At 44.5% G+C, this 20,893-nt stretch overlaps 1 protein-coding gene across 1 annotated transcript in view; it reads right to left on the reverse strand.

Annotated features, from left to right (window-relative positions):
- The window catches only part of nwd2 (NACHT and WD repeat domain containing 2), a 93,050-nt gene that overhangs the window by 8,174 nt on the left and 63,983 nt on the right, over positions 1-20,893 (reverse strand). The window contains exons 5-6 of the mRNA XM_077229545.1: positions 20,382-20,585; positions 7,985-8,135 (exon numbers count right to left, since the gene is read on the reverse strand). Of these exons, the coding sequence (XP_077085660.1) occupies positions 7,985-8,135; positions 20,382-20,585 (355 nt within the window). The remainder of the gene's footprint in view (positions 1-7,984; positions 8,136-20,381; positions 20,586-20,893) is intronic.

Below are 20,893 nucleotides of genomic sequence, written 5' to 3' on the forward strand. Positions count from 1 at the left end.
CAGAAGACCCCAGTTTTAATGAAAGGAACCTCTGCGAAACTGCGACTATGAGCTAATTATTCTTTGAGTAAGAAAAAATGCCTTGCATAGGGGAGCCTCTGAAAGAGGTTGTTTCATATCTACTGCATGTTGAGACGAAGACTTAACTGTATCACTGATTGAATTATAAGCCCATGCTCCCAGGATGACAAAAGAGCGAGTAGTAAATCTGTTCTTTCTCCGGTGCCGACCCACTGTCTCTAATGTGGGGTGTGGTGATCAGACTTAACTGTATCACTGAATATTGGATTAACCTGGATGAATCAAGTTAGCCTGATTAGATCTCCTCTTATGCTGGCTAATGCAGGCGAATTTTAATTTAGTCACAATGACTTTCAAGAGCGGGATAAAAATAACATTTACATTCATTGTGAGCTTTGAATGCGACCTCTCCCTGAAACCACAAAGCTTTAGACTACGACTCTGTTGCATGATTCATCCTTTTTAATTATACGTGTAATTCTACAGACAAACAACCTAAATGTTAAGCATCAAGCACAACTGAAGAGAAAAACTGTGCCTTTTAAGACTCTCAGATTTACTTGATGTGGTTGGCTGGCGTGTGGAAATTGCTTCACACATTGTGTAGTAAACACACACACGCGCACGCGCGCACGCATTGGGTTTTCATGTTTAATGGTGACTTTCCATAGACAATGATTTTTATACTGTACAAACTGTATATTCTATCCACTAACCTTAAACATAATTTACTATGATTTATAAGCTGTTTTCCGCATGGGGACAAAAACATGTTCCCACAAGGTCAAACATTTCTGGCATTGCTGTCCTTGTGGAGATATTTGGTCCCCATTTCGTTCGGTTTCTAATGAGCTTTCTGTGCCTGTGTTGACAGTCTATGCAACTACCACTTTGACACTTCAAAGTTCATTAAGAGATTGTAAACTGAACCCATATAAATTGCGTAGTTTAGTCCAAATTTTATAAAGAGACACAATCTCTTTATATGGTGAACAGACTGAATTTAGGCTTTTATTCACATATAAACATTCATAAGCGAACATAAACAGAAGCTCAACCGAACCTGATTAATGAGCGAGAACAAGCCTCATTGGTTCTTGCGGAAGCTCAAACCTGCTGCATAACAAGAGAATGAACCTCATTGGTTCTAGCAAGTTAAGCAAACATGCTTGAGCCTCCGTTTACCATAACTGATGTGTGAGTTGATTAATGTTTAAATGTGAATAAAAGCCTAAATTCAATCTGAGGATCATATAAAGTACCTGTGATTGTGTCTCTTCAGAAAATTTGGACTAACCACTCAATTCATATGGATTAGTTTTACAATCTCTTTATGAACATTGTAAAACGTCAAATGGTAGTTGCGTACTGTCAATGGAGGGACAGAAAGCTTTCAGATTTCATCAAAAACATCTTCATTTGTGTTCCAAAGATGAACGAAAGTCTTACGGTTTTGGAACAACATAAGAGAGTGAGTAATTAATGACAGAATTTTTTCCTTTTTGGGTGAATTATCCTTTTAATGAATCCGCATTTTTGAACAATTCAGATTTCAACGACCCTTTCATAAAGACAGTCTTCATTCCTGAATGAATCAACCGTTTGAACGAATCGGCTGAGTGAGTGACTTAATAATTAACTCTTTATAGTAATATATGCCACCGCCTACTAGCAGTTTTAGTTTTATATTTGCATTTTTTTTTAATTGCTAACAAGCATCGGTCAATACTGAAGCCACTTTTTCAAAACTCTTCATACAGTCTGCATTACCAACATGAATTTCGGCCAACAGTTAATCTCACCTCCAAAACTCACTAAGACCAACAAAACACTTCATATATATCTTAAAGTAAGCTCGTTCCACCATAACACTGGCAACAATTCTCATTCAAAAAGTTTAAAAGAAGATGAAAAGAACTAATGTCATTTGAAAGATGTAGTCATTGAATGAATCTTGGGCCAAAGCAATGATAAATGATCCACAGTTTAGCTCACATAGACTTGTGTTGTGAGTGAAGAGTTTTAAAAAGTCACTTTAGTATTGAGAAATGTGTTCTAGTGATTTAAAAAAAAATGTAAATGGAAGGATTTGACATAAAAAATAACGAAAATTTAACAGGCCTTACGTGATTGTATAAGCATGTGTGTATAAAAGCTTTGTGTGAATGGCTCTTTGAACAACTATGCCCATTCAGAGCAACGTACCGTAACACTCTCAGTCCTAACGAAGTGACATTGACATATCTCAGGTAGCTAACTGTTTTTTCAGAGTGCAGTTAGCAAAACAGTAAATGTCGAAAGAGCTACGAAAATGGCCTGTTCCAAACTGTAAGTGTTTACAGTAACAGTAAAGATGATAAACAAGTATGCATTTGTTCTCCACAACAGAAGCGCTAAATCAGTAAGAGGGTAATGATTTTTAAAGGAGTCCTATTATGCCCTTTTGCGAAGTCTTGATTTTGTTTTGGGGTGTACAAGAATATGTTCCCTTTTGAGAACGGTTCACTCGTATTGCGTAGCTATACGCTATGGGAAAACTCCCTTTCACAAGAATATTTAAGCCTTTATTTTAAAACGCAGTGCAGCTGCACAGCAAGCACAGTGCAGACTGTCCAAGTTCGCTAATTGGCTGGGCTGCAGCAACTGCACGAACCTATAGCGAAGCAGCGAGGACGTGCAAACCTATCAGGGCGCTTCCCGCCTCGCGCATGCCAAAGCGCACCAGAATGGGCGAGGCTGCTGACTGTATAAGCGGCCCATTTCACCATAGGAATCAGATTTAATCTCCTTCAGCGAACAACGCATCTCTTTGCTGACTTCTCCGGACAAGAAGCCTCTCTCGCCGTTGAACAGCCTAGCAGCGGAAAGTCAAGTCAAGTCACCTTTATTTATATAGCGCTTTTACAATACAAATTGTTTCAAAGCAGCTTTACAGAGATAACAGGAAAGTAAAGTTGTAATAGTATTGTTAAATTCAAAATTAAATGTTAACCCTCTACTGCACGGTGTTGCCATATGGCAACATACCCTTTCTTTGGACATTTCTTGAAATTTGAAAATAAATATGAGCTCTGATTAATCTTAAATTCATGGTAGAACCTGGTGGTAACCAATGATATGCTTTGATGACATCACGACATTACACACACCCTTGCAACGTCATTCTTTTCACACACTTTTGATGACTCCAGCTGCTGAAAAAGTGCTTGTGTATATGTGAAGATTTTCCTCATTTTTTTCATATTTCTTCGGAATAAAAAAATACATCAAGCATCTGGGGTAAGTTCTAATCTTATTTCAATCATTGTCACATTGTTTTGATACTTATATTACCTTTTTATTTAATAAAATAGGTGTGTTGCCATATGGCAACATTGTGCGGTAATGGAACAATATTTTGCCCATTCTAATGCAGAGTAGCTTTGTATGAATGACAATGTATGGATGCATTGATATAGTTGGATGGTTGTATTCTACTCATATATTTATATATATTTTTATATATTTATAAAGTAAAGTAAAAGTAAAGTATAAAAGTAAAATATATATCCGTCTTGACCGCTTTGATCACTGGCCAGAGATGGGTGCACCAAAAGGAAGGTGCAAGAATCCTGGCTGCAAGGGCATCGTCAGAGGGGTTTGCTCTAAGTGCAAGGTGCACCTCTGCTTAAAAGGTGGGGTATGTGATTTGCAAAACGGCCGGCAGATTTTGAAAATACACAACTCAAAAGGTCCTACCTTCTTTCCTCCAACGCTGGCCCTGACTCCACCCACTCGAAGAGGGGCATGGGGGAGGGGGGTATGGTACGACCGTTTGATTGACGCACTTACTGTCCAATGATTCTAGGTGGTCTTGGAAATGATTGGCTGTTTTTCGAGTTTTTTCGAGTTTTTCGAGTCCTGCCCGTTCCACAGATGATTAAATTTTTTAATTTTCATGTCAGTGCTTCTAACTCAGTGGCTGTAAGTGGGTTAGGAATAGGATTTCAAGTGATTTTGAAAAAATGGTCAAAAAAGAAAATCACATACCCCACCTTTAACAGAGAGAACAACTGCTTTAAGGCGTTTCACATCGAGTAGTTTCACTTGAACAGTTCTTATGAGTTTGCGTCAGATGTTTTGTAAATGTTGTTGAAATAATCGTTTCACATTGAGTAGTTTCACTTGAACAGTTCTTATGAGTTTGCGTCAGATGTTTTGTAAATGTTGTTGAAATAATACTTTGAAAATTAGTTTCATATTTTGTACACAAAGCTCTTGAAAACATTTTAAATAATAAAAACAATTTCATTTCTAAAAGACAGGTCTGTAATCATCTATGAATTTCATGTCATTTTGGGAGAAAACGCATCAGGCTGTTCCATTGTCGCACAATGTTGCCATATGGCAACGCACCCAAAAGTACCCCCCCCAAAAAAAAAAAAAAAAAGAAATGTTAATTTGAGTCTATTTTATCCATAAAAAAACACTGTAAATTTTTTTTCCATGATTGCATAATAATGCGTGCAGTAGAGGGTTAAATGTCCCCAACTAAGCAAGCCAAAAGCCAATGGCGAACGAAGGCAAAAAAAAAAAAAGGCGACAGTGGCAAGGAACCAAAACTCCATCAGGTGACAGAATGGAGAAAAAAACCTTGGGAGAACCCAGGCTCAGTCGGGGGGCCAGTCCTCCTTTGGCCAACAAATGAACAGTGTATGATTATGATTTATGATTATGATTGAAAGCAGCAACCTGCAGCAGCAGCTCAGCGACAGGTGGCCTCCTGCTCAGCTTCCTGAACTTGACGCAGTCAACGCTGTTTGCCATTTGTGGGTATCCGGTAGAATATCCTTTCTAAAAAGCCTTTTCACAAAAAGAGCACGGCGTTGTTTCAAATGCCGCACCCGGTCTGTATTTCATGCGGGGTTCCCCTGCATACCACTGACGTGACTGTGCTTCCTGCCTCGGCGCTGAACATGCCGAAGCTGCACTCACTCAGGGCGGCTGTTCTCACATGCGAGAACATGCCGCTCTCCGCTCGCGACTTGCTCTCTTTACGTCAGAGAGCGACCCCACCCCTCACGCCCACCCATTTTCCAGCCCTCCTCAAAGACTCGGACGAAGAAACAGCGGGGTCAGAAGATGAATGAGCGCTCAGAGGCGAGCGAATTCACGGCTGGCCTTGTCTCGTTGGAGGACATTGATGACAGTTTGTCAGTGGTGGCGTCTGAGGGCGAGGATTGGTCGGGCTCAAAAAAGGCAGCGCCAGGGAGAGCACCGACGCCGAGCTTCTCTGCGTCCTCACCTGGGCCGTCGAAAAGCTTGGTCTTGACTGGTCTACACCGGAAGAACCTACTAGAAGCCGCCTCGATGAGTGGTTCCTTCCGGGGCGCCAACAGGCCCCTGGCCAGCGGCCAAACTCCTTTTTCCCCCGAGGTCCACAAGGAGCTCACAAAGTCGTGGCGTGCGCCCTACTCGGCCCCCCTGCATACTTCAACCTTAGCAACGCTCTCAACTCTTGACAGTGCAGAGGGAAAGGGGTATGACAAACTGCTCCCCCCTCGAAGCGGTGGCTGCACACTTTTGCCCTCCCAACGCTGTTGGATGGAGGTCTAAGGCGGCACAATCCTTCTAAGCCATCCAGAACAACTTCAGCTCTTGCTGGCCGAGCCTACGCTTCCGCTGATCAAGCTGCTTCACCGACCTGGCACTGCGTGCCACCAAGACCACTGCCCAGGCCATTGGACAGAACATGGCCAGCCTAGTGGTGTTAGAGTGCGACCTGTGGCTTAACCTCACAGAGGTTAACGCAGACATAACTGCTTTCTTGCTTTCTTTCTTGCCCCGGTTTCCACCTCTGGTCTCTTCGGCCCATCGGTAAAGGGTTTTGCTGAGCGCTTCACTGAAGAACAGAAGTCTTCGCAGGCCATGCGACAAGCGCTCCAGCTCGGCTTCAGGTCGCCCCAAGAACGCGCCAACCCAACAGTCAGCCAAACCACCGCCCCAGGTCTCTCAGCCCCGCCCAGTGACTGAAACCAGCCAACGCTTTAAACCAGCCAAGCGTTTCCCGTTCCCAAAGCACCAGGGTCCCTGGTTTAAACTTGTGGTGGACCCGGAGCCTCGGAAGCCATCCTAATCAAGCAGAAAGGAAGAGAAGGGGGCCTGGTCTCGCTACGCCCGGACCACCCCTGGAAATAGTTTGCGTGCTTCTTCCAGTCCCCTCTTCAGTTCAGGCGGATGGAGATGTTCTGATTGCAAACAACGGGCCCATTTCAATTTACGCACCCCTGCAAACAAGCGCTGTTTTAATAGCGACCCACATAAAGCACGAACAGAGCAAATTTCCTCTTCCAAACACCTGGGCGGCCGGGTCCCCGTTACACGACGGCCTGCCCCCAGACTTTATTCAACCCCTAGTCACTCGGGCCAAGGCCTGGGAAGCCATCCCCGTCGTGTCAAAATGGGTATTGAGCACAATAATACAATGTTACTCGCTCCAATTCACTCGCAGACCCCTACACTTTCATGCTGTGGTCAAGACATCGGTAACAAGCAATGTGGCTCACATCCTCCGCACCGAAGTGTCAAATTTACTAGTCGAGAAAGTTCCCCGATCACTGAGAAAGTCAGACTTTTACAGCTGTTATTTCCTCGTTCCGAAAAAGGATGGCGGCCTCAAGCCTATTTTAGATCTCAGACACCTGAACAGGGCCCTCATGGAACGGCCGTTCATGCTGCTGACGACCAAACAAATCCTTGCGCAAATATGCCCGAGGGATTGTTTTTTTTCAGTGGATCTGAAAGATGCTTACTTTCACATACAAATAGCCCCCTATTCACAGGCCATTCTTGTAATTTGCCTTCGAGGGGCAGGGCTATCAATACACAGTCCTACCATTCGGACTGTCACTGGCACCCCGTACGTTTACGAAATGCATGGATGTGGCTCTCTCCACCCTGAGAAAGCGGGGAATGCGCATTCTGAACTACCTCGACGACTGGCTCATTCTGGCCCAGTCAGAGGCAGAGTCACAGATTCACAAAATCTGTCTCCTTGGCCATCTAGAACGCCTTGGGCTCAGGATAAACTTTTCAGAGAGTCTACTGTCCCCCAGCCAGCGTATAACGTACCTGGGACCAGTTATCGACTCTATTCAACAGCTAGCTGCTTCCTTCAAAGTAGGCTCCCTCACACCTCTCAGAACGTTTCAAAGGGTACTGGGCCTTATGGCCTCTGCATCATCAGTACTCCAGCTAGGCCTACTGCGTATGCGCCCCCTTCAGTGCTGGTTGAAACCCCAAGTCCCACATCATGCATGGCGGCTCGGCCGCCTATGTATCAGGGTAAACCACGGCTGTATCAAAGCCCCGTTCCCTTGGAAAGACACAAGCTGGTACCAGTCTGGTGTAAGCATGGGTCTGGTCTCAAGGAGGAAGATGATTTCAACAGACGCCTCCAACTTAGGTTGGGGTGCTCTGTATGAGGGCAGGCCTGCCTCCGGCCTCTGGTCGAGCTCGGAGAAGTGTTTAGGTACATGGTTATGTACCCAAGGTTCTCTCGACTCTGTTCAGAACCCAGGTTATTTCACTATTGGCTCTTCCCCGTCGGAAGACGATAGAGACTTGAATCTACTCTGCCCTGTCAGGGCTCTCAGAGTCTATTTAGAGCATTCTGCCCTGTTCAGGCAGTCAGAACAGCTCTTTGTATGCTTCGGTAGCCGCGCCAAAGGGTCCCCGGTCACAAAACAGAGATTATCACGATGGATAGTAGATGCTATCTCTTTAGCCTACGCTTCAATGGGCCTTTGATGGCTCATAAGTGTCAGGGCTCATTCCACAAGGGGAATGGCTTCTTCATGGGCATATATATATATATATATATATATATATATATATATATATACTGTCAATGTCCACACTTATACAAATATATAGTTGTAGAGCTGTGAGGTCAATCCTAACTGTAACAATAAGTAGAGTTTACCTGAGCATAGGAATTTCTTGGCTTGATCGCTCTTCATGGTCCCCTTCTCCTGCAGCTGTAAAACAGAAGCTCTGAAGATCCTCTTGATTTCCTCTGAGACTGCCCTCCATGCCTTGTCGTTCTTTGATTTTGCTATGCTGCTTGACTCCATCTGGGGAGTTAAAAGCACATATGAAGCCATCGAATTATTTAAGGAATTATTTCCATTGTTTGGATATTTTCCATTTAAACAATAGAAAAAAGAATACCCACATCATATCATGTACCAATTATATTAACCAACACTTCTCTCATTCCACTAAAAAGCAATAACAAATGAATTAGCACTGTTTTTAATTTTTGCTTTAACTGTAATGCAAACCATTTTGTGCTTCATACATCGCTACACTATTGGCGATATACAATGGATCTTTATTGTCTACAAATTTTCACAGAAATTTCACTGTCACAGTACCTAAATAGTCACTAATATAATATTTGCACTGTTCTATACCAAGTCAAATCAGTTAAACAGAATGTGCCAAGAACATGACTGTAAATTTAAGTTAAATTATTTTTCTATTTTTAATTAACTAATTATTTATTGCCTATTTATGCTTGTTATAATCAAAAGCCAAATAGAGGTAGAAAGAAGGAGCAGCAGCATCAGGATATGACAAAGGCCTGAAATCAAACCTGAAACTGCTGTGCCACCGCTCCTACATTATTTTAGTTTTGTACTTTATTAATAAATTGACTAAAACCTGACTCGTCTAATTGAATTCTGCCTTCTGGTATAAGTCATTTCCAGCTATTTCACCAGCACAAAACCATACCGGCATGGTGCTGAAACTGCAAACTGGTATTTGTTGTCATATACCAGTTCATATTCATAAACACATTTGTTTGTAGCACAAATAATTTTACAGTTTAGTGCGCATTGTTATTCTTCAAGTTATTTACCTATAGCAGCTAATAAATTAAAGTATTGCACATTCACAGGAAATAGCTTACTTTTATATTGTAAGATGGAGTTGAATTAGTTAATTCGTTTTTATTTTACAACCCCAAATCAGAAAAAGTTGGGACATTTTGTAAAATGCAATAAAATCAAGAATCTGTGATTTGTTCATTATATTTAACCTTTTATGAACTGACAAAAGTACAAAGAAATGTTTTCCAATGTTTTCACTGACCAACATAATTGTATTTTGTAAATATGAACAAATTTTGATTTTGATATCCAAATTAGATTATCCAACTATTTTGAAACAGTCCACAATGAGCAGGTGAATTGGTAATAGCTGAGGGGATCATGTTTGGGTGTAAAAGTGCTTCTCAGTCTTTTTAAGCAAAAATGGGTCATGGCTCATCACTTTGTGCCAAATATCATGAGAGAATGGTCAAACAATTAAAAAATCACATTTCTCAATGCAAGATTGCAAAGAATTTATGCCTTTCATTATCTCCCATACATAATATTGTCACAAGATTCAGGGAATCCAGAGAAAGCTCAGTCTGTGTTGGGTAAGGCAGTAGACCTCTGTTGAATGTGTGACCTTTGAGCCCTCAGATGGCATTGCACAAGATACCATCATGCTACTCTGTTAAATACAGCCACATGTTCTCAGGAGTAATTTGGAAAACCGTTTTTACTGAACACAGTCTCTGCATTAAGAAATGCCACTTGAATCTCTGTTACGCAAGGAGAAAACTTTACATTGGTTCCCTTGGACTACGTCTGACGTTATCGACTGAATTGGGATCACGCTAGGGAGCCTATCATCTTCGATTACTATTGAACGAGCCAATGGAATTTGGCGTGCATGATTTGCATCACACACTCCGCCCCCGGGGCGCGGGTATAAATACGGAAGTGGATGCACGCACTAGTTGCCTTTCGCTTGGAGCCGTTCGTCTTTGATGTCTCTGAAGAGTGCTGTTGTATTCAACTAGTGAGTGTGTCGGTGTTCTTACTGGAAGACCTCTCCAGTGTTGGTGTTCTACAGCGTGGTGCAGCGGTGATCGCGAGCTTCTCAGCTCTCAACTGCTGTTTTAACAGCATCAAATTTCTATTGTTTGTTTGTGTGTTGACGGTTGGTTAGAGGGCGAGAAGTGAATGCTTCACTGTTGGTTGAAAGACTATTCAGTGTTTGCCGCGGTCATTCCCTGTGTGCTCCGGCACTGGTGACGGTCCCATTTCCTAAAAGAGCAACACAGGTGTGAGTGCCTCTTTTTCAAGATGCCATTCCATCCATGCGTTTCTGGGTGCGGTCTGGCACTATCCCCCTCTGACGGTCACGAAAGTTGTGTCGCATGTTTGGGCTTACAGCATGCCGAGGCAGCTTTCGTGGATGAGTCATGTTCTCACTGCGGGAACATGGCCATCTCGGTGTTGAGATCTAGACTCGCCTTCGTCAAAAGCGTTGGTGCAGTCCCCACCTCTGGGCCCCGCCCTTGTTCTTCCTCTGGGTTACCTTCCCAGAGAAAGACTGGGGTGCCGTCCAAGCTGGGTGATCTGAGGATCACGGTGAGGGGTAATCCGCTCGGCCAGGCCCCGTGGGTCCCTCACTCCTCTTTCACACCGCAACCGGTGGAGCTCCCCATTGATCCCGCTGGTCCCTCTGTAATGGACAGGCCAGTCGTGTCATTTAGGGCCCCTCCAGGGGATACGATGTCAATCGCAGCATCGAAGGGGGAGCTGAACTCTGGAGATGACGACTCGGCTGCACTGCCTCCCTACGGGAGACCAGTGTTGCCCGAGCCAGATCCAGAAATGTCAGCTATGCTGAAAAAGGCCGCCGAGGCGGTAGGGCTCGTGTGGAACCCTCCACCGTGTCCCGAGCCGTCTCGGTTGGATGATTGGTATATCGGGGCGGGCCGTACTGGTTCTCAGTCCGCCGCCCCGGTTCCTTTCTTTCCTGAAGTGCATGAGGAGCTTACGAGGGCATGGATGGCACCTTTCTCTGCCAGAAACCGCCTAAGTAGCTCCTCCCCCCTCACTACCCTTGATGGGGGAGCGGTGAAGGGTTACGAGGCTATCCCTCCGGTGGAGCGGGCCGTTGCGATGCAGTTATGCCCAACGGCGGCCGCTTCCTGGAGAGGTGATCCTCGTCACCCCTCTAAAGCCTGTAAGTTCTCGTCCACTCTTACAGGCAAGGCTTACAAAGCTTGTGGGCAAGCCGCTTCCTCCTTGCATGCCATGGCATTGCTCCAGGTCCACCAGGCCTAGGCACTCATGAACATGCACGAGGGTAGTTCGGACCGTGAGCTCATGAGTGAGCTCCGCACTGCAACTGACCTCGTCCTCCGCGCGACGAAGGTTGCAGCTCGCGCGGTCGGTTCGGCGATGTCCACACTTGTGGTCCAGGAGCGCCATCTCTGGCTCAACCTGGCTGATATGAGAGAAGCGGACAAGGTTCGGTTCCTGGACTCTCCCATTTCCCAGGTTGGGTTATTCGGCGACGCTGTGGAGAACTTTGCCCAACAGTTCTCTACAGCTCAGAAACAGACGGAGGCCATCCGGCACATCCTGCCTCGGAGGGACGCTGCTGCCTTCACCCGCCCGCCGAGGTCAGATCCTCCGCCTGTTCGTCGCCGAGGGCGTCCGCCCGTAGCCGCCTCAGCTCCCGCCGGACCATCGCAGCAGCCTTCACCCAGGTTCCGGCGTGGAGCCCGCCGCGGAAGGGGCGCCCAGCCTGCTCCAGGCGCTGCCAAGCCAGGTGGTAAGCATCAGCGCAAAAGGAAACGCTGAAACTGGACGGGCTCTCAGGGATGGAGGAGTTGCTCGTGGAGTGGTCGCCGATCCACTCCCTCTGGCTGGTTGGAGGGCCGGCTGGAGTTTTTTGTTATGTGTGTGTCTGTTCCGCCGCTGGCCCCTATAAAAATGGGGTCAGTGGTACCCACATATTCAGAAAAAGAGCAAATTTTCTGTTCCTGAGTCCCAAGTGGACCAGTCTGGCGGTGTGACCCTGTAATAGCCTTACATCCCCCAGCTTCCCTTGGTCGCCAGCAGGCAGCTTGGGGCGTTCGAGGACCCGGAATCATCCGCCTTCTCACGTCCCCCTGCCGCTAGTGGAGACAGGTAAGTGTTGCACTGCACACTAACACCACTATCTCTACTTTGCTGCCCCACCCCATGCTCGGCTACCCCGCTCAAGTCAGTGATAATCATCACATTAGGTGTTGAGCAGACGTGCTCCTGAAAATTCAGTGATATTCATCGCACCGAGTGTGGAGCAGTGCTCCTGACTTGTGCGTGCTTATCTTATCCTGCTGGCGAAGGATTTGATATAGCCTGCTCCTCCAGCCGGTACGAAGGCCAGTTGTGAACTTGTTCTTCGTGCTACTAGGTGTGGGTCGTGACCATCTTGGCCCAAGATTGGTCTGCAGCTCCGACCTGAAAGACATGTGCTTTAGATCTCTACCTTCCACACCGCAGGCCATCCTGTGGTGGCGTGTAAGGGTGGAGTATCAGTACAGTATCCTTCCCCTCGAGTGCTCCAGAGCCCGTTGGGTCTTCAGGTCAACTGGAAGAGAGTAATCTCGCCCACGGGCTGAGTATCTCTTTTTCAGTTTTGGAGATGGACTCGGTCTAACACGTCTCTCCAATGAGAATGTGTTCAGCTGGTGTTGAAGTGAGAAAGGGTCCCACTGAAATAACTTTCAGAGGCTCCTGGGGTATATGGTAGTCGCAGCCTTTGGCTTCCACCATATGTGACCGCTTCAGCGCTAGCTTCATGATCGAGTCCCGAGGTGACCGTGGCAGAGCAGCTCACCCTGTGTGACTATAGTTCATCCCGGTCTGCTGCCAAACCCTCTTCAACAGAGGGGCCATGTACAAAGGGCATGTTTTAACGGGGGCCTGGGCGACCCCCGACTACACGGGCATTCGTGCCTCGAGTTGTTAGACATTGCGACCGTTGCGCAAGCTTCCCGTGCATGTCACAACTCACCCGTCACCTCCTCCTTGGAGTCAGAAGCTTCTGAGGACGCTTTGTTCCACTCTTCCCGCTTTACTCAATCGTGCCGCCATCGAGCCTCACGACAGTTATAGCCAGGGCAAGTGGAGACTCCATCACCTGGGTCCAGCTGGGTCATGACCATTCCGGGGCCGCTCAGTTGCCCCCCCGGTTTCATCTTTCCAGCTGCCCCAGGGGCAGCCCCTTCCTGACTTCCCCTGAAAACTCTTTCAGGGACGGGGCACGATGGCACCCGCGTTCTTCCCCCGGAGATTCCCCGGCGGTCTTACATCTGAACGCGGAGGTTCAGGTGCCTATCACAGGGACATGTGATAGTTACCATCACTTCTGCGAGCACCCCCTAGAAATGGGTAGCGTGCTTACGCCTTTAGAAGTGGAACCTAGTCGTTGAGTGCGTCTTCTCTCCAGAGGAGATCCTGAAAGCTTTCGATCACTTCAGTGCTCTCTTTCCTGCAAAATGGGTTGGAGTAGGCTGTTTTCCTTCACCCTCAAAATGATGTTGCCTCGGTGTTTAAACGACGCTCATCGTGTTGCAGAAGTGTGCAGAAGCACGTTCTGATCGTCAGGTTCCTGAGGAGCAAGGTCTTGTAAATCCTTGCGTTCCTCTTTATCCTCTTGGGCCTTGTCCCTGGTGCGACTGCACTGCAGAGACCGCCCCTGAGCCACTGCAGGCAGTGAGTTAAAAATTCTGTTAAATCAGTTCTCCTGCTCGCGTGGTCTCTACTAGAGGGTAGGGACTTGCTCGCTTTCGGTCAACGTATTGTGCCTGGAGTCTGGGCCGGCTAACTCTCACAAGCTGAGACCCCGGCTCGGATTGTGCCCAAGGTTCCTACCTCTCCCGTAATAGGAGCAGGTGGTGAGCCTGCAAGCGCTGCCCTGGAGGAGGCAGATCCAGCACTGGCTTCTCTGTCCGTTCGCTTGGACGTGTACAGAATGCAAGCCATAGACCTCAGACCAGCTCTACAAATATCTGTTGGAACTCAGCAGAGAGGGAAGGCTGTTTCAATGCAAAGTTGCACTTAGTGCTTGCCTTCATTTCGGTAAAAATCCGAGATGCAACATGTCCACTTAGGTGTTGAGCTCCTCTATGATGAGTGTAAAGTGCTCCGCCTGGGCGTTGACGATATGCTTTGCTAAACAGATTCTAGAGTTGGGGGCTGGACGACACCTAGTTGAACCACTGCTTCCCGTGGGCTCCCTTCTCATGAAGCCAGTTTCACCGTGAGCCCGGTTCAAGTGTCGGCTTGTTGCGCCATTCCCCTCCGATGGACTGGATACGTGCGCCTTTCTACTCCAGTTGAGTTCCCTTAAAATTTAACCCTGTTGAGTTCCTCCACACCCCTCCGACGTCGGACGTGCGGAACGTCTGGTGTTAGGCCTACCACTCGTAAGCAGTGTGTAACCTGTGTTAGGCTGGGTCCATATGTTGCGGTCCCTACGGCGACCCCATATGTGTATTCTTCCACGATACGGCTCCCTGCGGCGAGCCCGTGTCTTCCCTCGGCAGAGTCTCTCTGCCGTCACTGTCCGGTGTGTCTCCCCCGTCTTAGGCTGGAGCCACCCCAGTGACATTCCATATGTTAGACCGCCCGGTTTCCGCCCAGTTCATATGTGTATTCTCCACGTTACCTCCCTCTGGGTTGGATGTGGCATCCGCAGCGTCCCTTCCTTCCAATGTACGGGGAACGCTATCCCAGTGGTCCTGTAGGAACAGCAGTGACTTCCCTGGCCTAAGCCCCGTCCTTCCCCGCCTTAAATTTGCGGGGGCATCAGGAGGCTTTGGTTTAGGCACTGGAAGGTGGCAGCGTTAGTGGCGTGTTCAAAGGGTGATCCCAATTCAGTCGACGTCGACTACGTCTGACGTTATCGACTGAAAGGGAACGTCCTGGTTGCGTATGCAACCCACCGTTCCCTGAAGGAGGGACCGGAGGACATAGTCCCCTTGCCACTACCGCTGGACCACCGCTGACCCCGGGTTACTCTCGGCTCCTCAGCGAAAAGCAACTAGTGCGTGCATCCACTTCCGTATTTATACCCGCGCCGTGGGGGCGGAGTGTGTGATGCAAATCACGCACGCCAAATTCCATTTGCTCGTTCAATAGTAATCGAAGATGATAGGCTCCCTAGCGTGATCCCAATTCAGTCGACGTCGACTACGTCCTCCGTTCCCTCCTTCAGGGAACGGTGGGTTGCTTACGCAACCAGGACGTTCTATGTGGAGATGCCGGCGAGTTCTCTGGGCCTGAGCTCATCTAAGATGGTCAAGAAGACAGTGGGAATGTGTGCTGTGGTCAGATGAGTCCATGTTTCAGCCTGTTTTTGGGAGAAAATGGACAAAATGGAGTTTTCAGTCCCAAAGATGAAAGGGACCAACCAGACTTTCACCAGCGATAGGTGCAAAAGCAAACATCTGTCCTGGTATTGAGGTGCATCATTGCAAACGGTATGGGTAACTTGCATTATTGTGAAGGTACCATTGACATGGAGGCATATATTTGGATTGTACAGAGGCATAAACTGCCATCAAGATGACATCTTTCCTGGGAAGCAAGATAATGCCAGGCCTCATTCTGGATGTGCCTACCGGTTTACTGCAGTCCAGATATGTCTCTTATGGAAAATGTATGACCCATCATGAAAAGGAGAATCAGGCAACGATGACCACAGACTGTTGAGCGGCTGTCTTGTATCAGACAAGATTGGGCAAATATTCCACTAGCAAAACTCCAACAATTAGTATCCTCAACTCCTAAATGATTAAAAAGTGTAATTAAAAGGAAAGGTGATGTGACACAGTCGTAAACATGCCTCTGTCCCAACTTTTTTGGGGTGTGTTGCAGCCATCAAAATCAAAATTTGTTCATATTTACAAAATACAATCATGTTGGACAGTGAAAACATTGGAAAACATTTCTTTGTACTTTTGTCAGTTGATAAAAGGTTATAATAGAATGAAAAAAAATCACAGATTCTTGATTTTATTGCATTTTACAACATGTCCCAACTTTTTCTGATTTGGGGTTGTATTATTTTATAAAGCAGTTGCAAAAACTATGGAAATAAAATTAAGCATTTTACAACCAAGTATAGTATAACAAAAATAAAAATAAAATAGAAATAAAAATAGAAATACATTCTTTGAACGTTTCTAAAAGTTGTAAGTTTCTGACCACAGGGACCCAATGTAATGTAGCAGGATGTCAAAAAGTGTTAACAACAATACAAATTGCTCTGTCTGCCTGACCAGAGAAATTGAAAGCAGACACACTGTGTTAGTGAAGTAATATTTTAGGAAGTGTTTGTCATGAACCCAGTCACCTACCAGAGAGACAGAGGACAGAAACAGACAGACAGAGAGAGAGAGATCAGTGGGTGTTTTTGCTGAGTGCAGGTAGATACTCAGTCCCTGCTGCTTTTCTCATTTTAGTCCAACAGAGACCCTCAGCTTCAGCTCTCTCTCTCTCTCTCTCTCTCTCTCTCTCTCTCTCTCTCTCTGTGTGTGTGTGTGTGTGTGTGTGTGTGTGTGTGTGTGTGTGTGTGTTTGTGTGTGTGTGTGTGTGTGTTTGTGTGTGTGTGCGTTTGCGTGTGCGTGCGTGTGTGTGTGTGTGTGTGTGTGTGTGTGTGTGTGATAGAAAGTGAAACTGTCAGTAGAATGTTTGGTTCATTGACTGCTTCTGAAATCGCAAACTCTTGAGTAGGTACTTATTTTGAATAAGTAATTTAAAAAAGTACATTCTATATAGTATGAGTGTGTGAAGTATGAATGTCGGATGTACTACATTCACCATGTAGTAATTATCACGTCACTACAGGCATCATTTGCGTCACTTCATGCTTCAATTCTCCCATGGCATCATGGGATATTCAGGTGTCCTAAGCACAGTTCAGAATCTCGATGGAAGTAGTAGGTCATCCGAGTACTTTTTGCCTACTCTTACATACTTCTGTTGTTTCATACTGGATTCACCTACTATAGGGAAGTATAAGATTTCGGATGCGTCAATTTTGTTCTGGTTTGGTTCTGTTCTGTTCCCGTTTGTCTGTGTTACCTTTTCTTGTGTGTTTCCATGGTTTCTGATTAGTTAAACACTTGAATCTGTTCCAGTTATTAGCTAACTCTGTGTATATATAGCCCTATTTTTTTGTTTATCACTTTTCGTTCTCACTTTAGTGTTAAGTTGCTGGACTGTATCTTCTTCTCCAGCATTTATCCAGTGCAGCTGAGTTTCTGGTATTTTTGTTCATATTGTTAAAAAAGGGACTGCTGAATTAGATCCTGCCTCTCAACTCTCCGTGACCAAAACAGAGTTTGTGTGTGTATAACAAAGGAGGAGACAGGCCTTGGTAAGGTTTAATGAAAGGCAAACTGAATTTATGAAGCTAATAAACTCTATAAGCGGTGAACATTGTTCTCTCTCGGGCCTACCATTTCTACAGCTCTCCATATAAAACAAAAACAGCACCAGTCAGCCACTGACATTTACAGGTTGTTTCTGTGTGTGCGGGACAGGTCAGGCCTGCCGAAAGCTGAACGTAATCCTGGATGTACAGTATAGCGGCTGCTGTCTCATGTGCCTCAAAAGCATTGGTGTTTGCTAGACTTCTGAAATGAGGCGGTAAAGTCCCCTATCTTGCTTTGGGTGTATAAATTCATGTTCCAGTTGCACCTACAGTAAAAATGTGCCTCATGTACAGTAGTTGTAGAACCAGTAACTATTGTATGGTTGACTGAAAGTGTTTTTTGTTTCCTATCAGTCTGATTGTATTCTCATAATTCAGAAGATGGCTTGATTGAAATTTTGTGTAGAATATATTGTATCCTTATTATAAGAAATCATAACTAAGCTTTACTCTCTGTACTCTCTGCTTAGAGCGGGAAGGTAAGAGAAGAAAGATAAGGTGTAATTTATGATGCGAGGAGGAGAAACAGCCACCTCTGAACTAAAGGCAGTTGCTATGTTTACATGCACAGCTTTTGTTTCAATCAGACTGAATTCATTCCGATTGATGAATCCGAACGTAGTGTTTACATGAACACTAAATAAAGTGATTGGTGTTCGTTTATATGTCAAAGCTTCAAATCGGAATAGATTTTTTTAAACGCGCACACTGCAAGAAATATACAGAGTTTCCCGTTTTTTGAATATAATAACTATTCTCCTACATTGGTTCTTAATATGGCAGTGGCAGACTTAATATCGGTATCTGGTCATAATTTGGAGACAATGAGCTTATGAACCGTTTTGCCATGCTGCTTATATTTATCACGCAGTAAAAATTACCATCCCCACTTCATCTGTGAATGAGAATCCGAAAGAACAAGGACTGGTGGGACATTGTCCTGTTCTACTTTACAGACGCTGAGTGAAAGGAGAATTTTAGAATGAATACACTCATTTATATGACACTTTATTCAACAGGAAGAACAGCTCGTTCCACGCCTCATACGTCATTACGCTATTTCTACATCATTGCACATGCGCAGTCCTTCAAGTTTCGGTTTTCAATCCCATCAAGTGTTTACATGTCCTCTCAATCGGATTAGAAAAGGAATAAACCACCCCTTTCAATCCAATCTAAATTTCATTCGGATCGAGCTCATTCGGATCGATTAAGGTGTTTCATGAAGGCTTTTTAGTCCAATTGAGCCATCAATCCGACTACTAATTGAGTATTTGGTTGCATGTAAATGTAGCCAGTGGACAGTCATTTGAGTTTAAAATCTTAGGACACAAACAAAGACAATAAGATGATTTAGAGTAGCCATGTAGGAAAGAGGCAGATAAAGATCAGAGGAACATGGGTTAACAGTTTTTATTCAAGCCATCTATCTACTTTTGTCTCACTTTTTTTTCTTACTTATTTTCTTTTATTTTCCGTTGAGAGTCTCAGTTCTTAGTTAAGTTTTGCTGCAAAGTTTCGGTCAACGATTCAACAGCAAAGTCTGCTTCCAACTTCAATGACTTTCCGTCAATCTGCCAACACAACACACGTGATTGGCCAGCCAAGACATCAATCCAGACACGACGAGACCGCCCGCCAATGAAGAAACCTGGGAAACTCCCTTTTCAATCAAAGGACGCAGACAAAGATAATCCCCAAGGAACGCAAAGACAAACACAAGTAGCCTCCAGACTATAACTGAACTGGTGCATTGATATAAAACCCTGCCTAAGAAACAATAGAAGGTTTAAATTAATGATTGATGGTTAGTTCAGGTCAGGTTTTAGAAGAAGCATATATTTCTATAAACTTTCACCATCTCACCCTTAAAACTCATTATTTCCTCACATTTTTTCTTTCTGCAACCCGTATGAATGTGTGTGTGTGTGCGTTTGTTTGTGTTAGAAATTAGTTTTATGTGTTAGAATAAAGTCTTGTTTGTAATTTAAAGAGAAGTGCTCTTGTGTTATGCGCTTACGAATTTAATGTCTTAAACTGCTGATCTATGTTACCGTGCTAATAAATGGTTTCACTATAGTTTGGATATTAATATCCATTGCAGAGCCCATTCAAATGACCGCTGAACGAGTCATTTGCTTGGTTGTAAAATAGGTGATTCTTTCAAAATTCCCAATAAATAAATTAATAATTCCCCTTTGAACTAAATTGACATCATACACAGTAACCTTACATAGTAACATCTAAATTAATAGATTTTATTCAAATAATAAAAAAATAAATGTTATTTAACATTTATAATATATAATGTTACAACAACAAAACAAAATTTAAGGCTAAGATCAGGTAGAAATAGCCATTTAATGTAACAATTGCAGTTTATCCCCTTGTACAGTTTGCCTTACACTTGGAACAACCAAAAAGCAAATAATACTTTAACCTCTCTCACCTCAGAGGTGTTGACCTCCTCTAAACTTTTTCAACTGTAATGATAAGAAGAAATATTAGAATGAATTCTGAAGGGTCGTGTGACTAGAGTGGAGTAATGGCTATTGGAAATTCAGATTTGCCATTACAGGAATATAAATTGTAAAATGTTTTAGAATATAAAACAGTTATTTAAATTGTAATACTATTTCATAATATTACTGTTTTTTTTTTTTTTTTACTGTATTTTTGATTAAATAAAATAAATGCAGCCTTGGTGTGCATAAGAGACTTTCAAAAAAAATTAAAAAGCTTACAGACCCCTAGCTTTTTAACGATGGTGTACAGAGGAATCATTAAATCATTTTCCATCATTCAACTCTGTTAACCAAGATAATGTAAGAAAAAAATATCAATCAAAAATATTTCCTTTCCATTTGTATTGTGCTAGCTCTCTAAAAAGGTTGATTTTTTTTTGTTCCTTTCTTAGCACCAACAAGGAGCTGCTATACTTAAATTATAATGAAAGAGTTTTTTTCTAAAAGCTGAAGCCCTAATTCTTCAAATATATTCTCTTTTATTTATACCTTCCTGCTCTTCCTACTTACAGAGTTCTGGTAGTTCTTTAGCATCTCAGCTTTAGGTTTTAAGTAGTAGGCAGGCGGGACCGAGTTCTCATCCCGACAGTACCACTCCTCCAAGATCCGTGTGTCTAGTCCCGCCTCCACCGCCGCATCCAAGATCATCTCAAACTCGGCTGACTCCACCTCTCCTGGGACCCGAATGCTGCCGTACTTCTCTCCAATGAGCCCCTGGGAAAGAGAGGGGGGGGGGGGGGGTATTTACACCTCACTCACAACATATCAAAGCAACGTTAAAAAGCAGTAGTAAAAAAAAGAAGAAGAGAGAAACACAAAGGTTTTCTCACACTGTGCACAGCCCTGGCTTTATTTTCAGGACTTATAATTTAGAAGTATTTCACTGCTTTTAACACAAGGTTTTGAATACCTTAAAGCCTTTGCGGTTGCATGCCAGTGCAAGCTGCATTCTTATTTGCATATTATTATTAAAGCCATACGTCAAAATCATCAACTATCTCTCACAGGGTTTATACACAGAA

Source organism: Siphateles boraxobius, unplaced genomic scaffold, assembly GCF_051911475.1.
Source record: "Siphateles boraxobius isolate OS27281-9 unplaced genomic scaffold, OSU_SipBor_1 130, whole genome shotgun sequence".
NCBI lineage: Eukaryota > Metazoa > Chordata > Actinopteri > Cypriniformes > Leuciscidae > Siphateles > Siphateles boraxobius.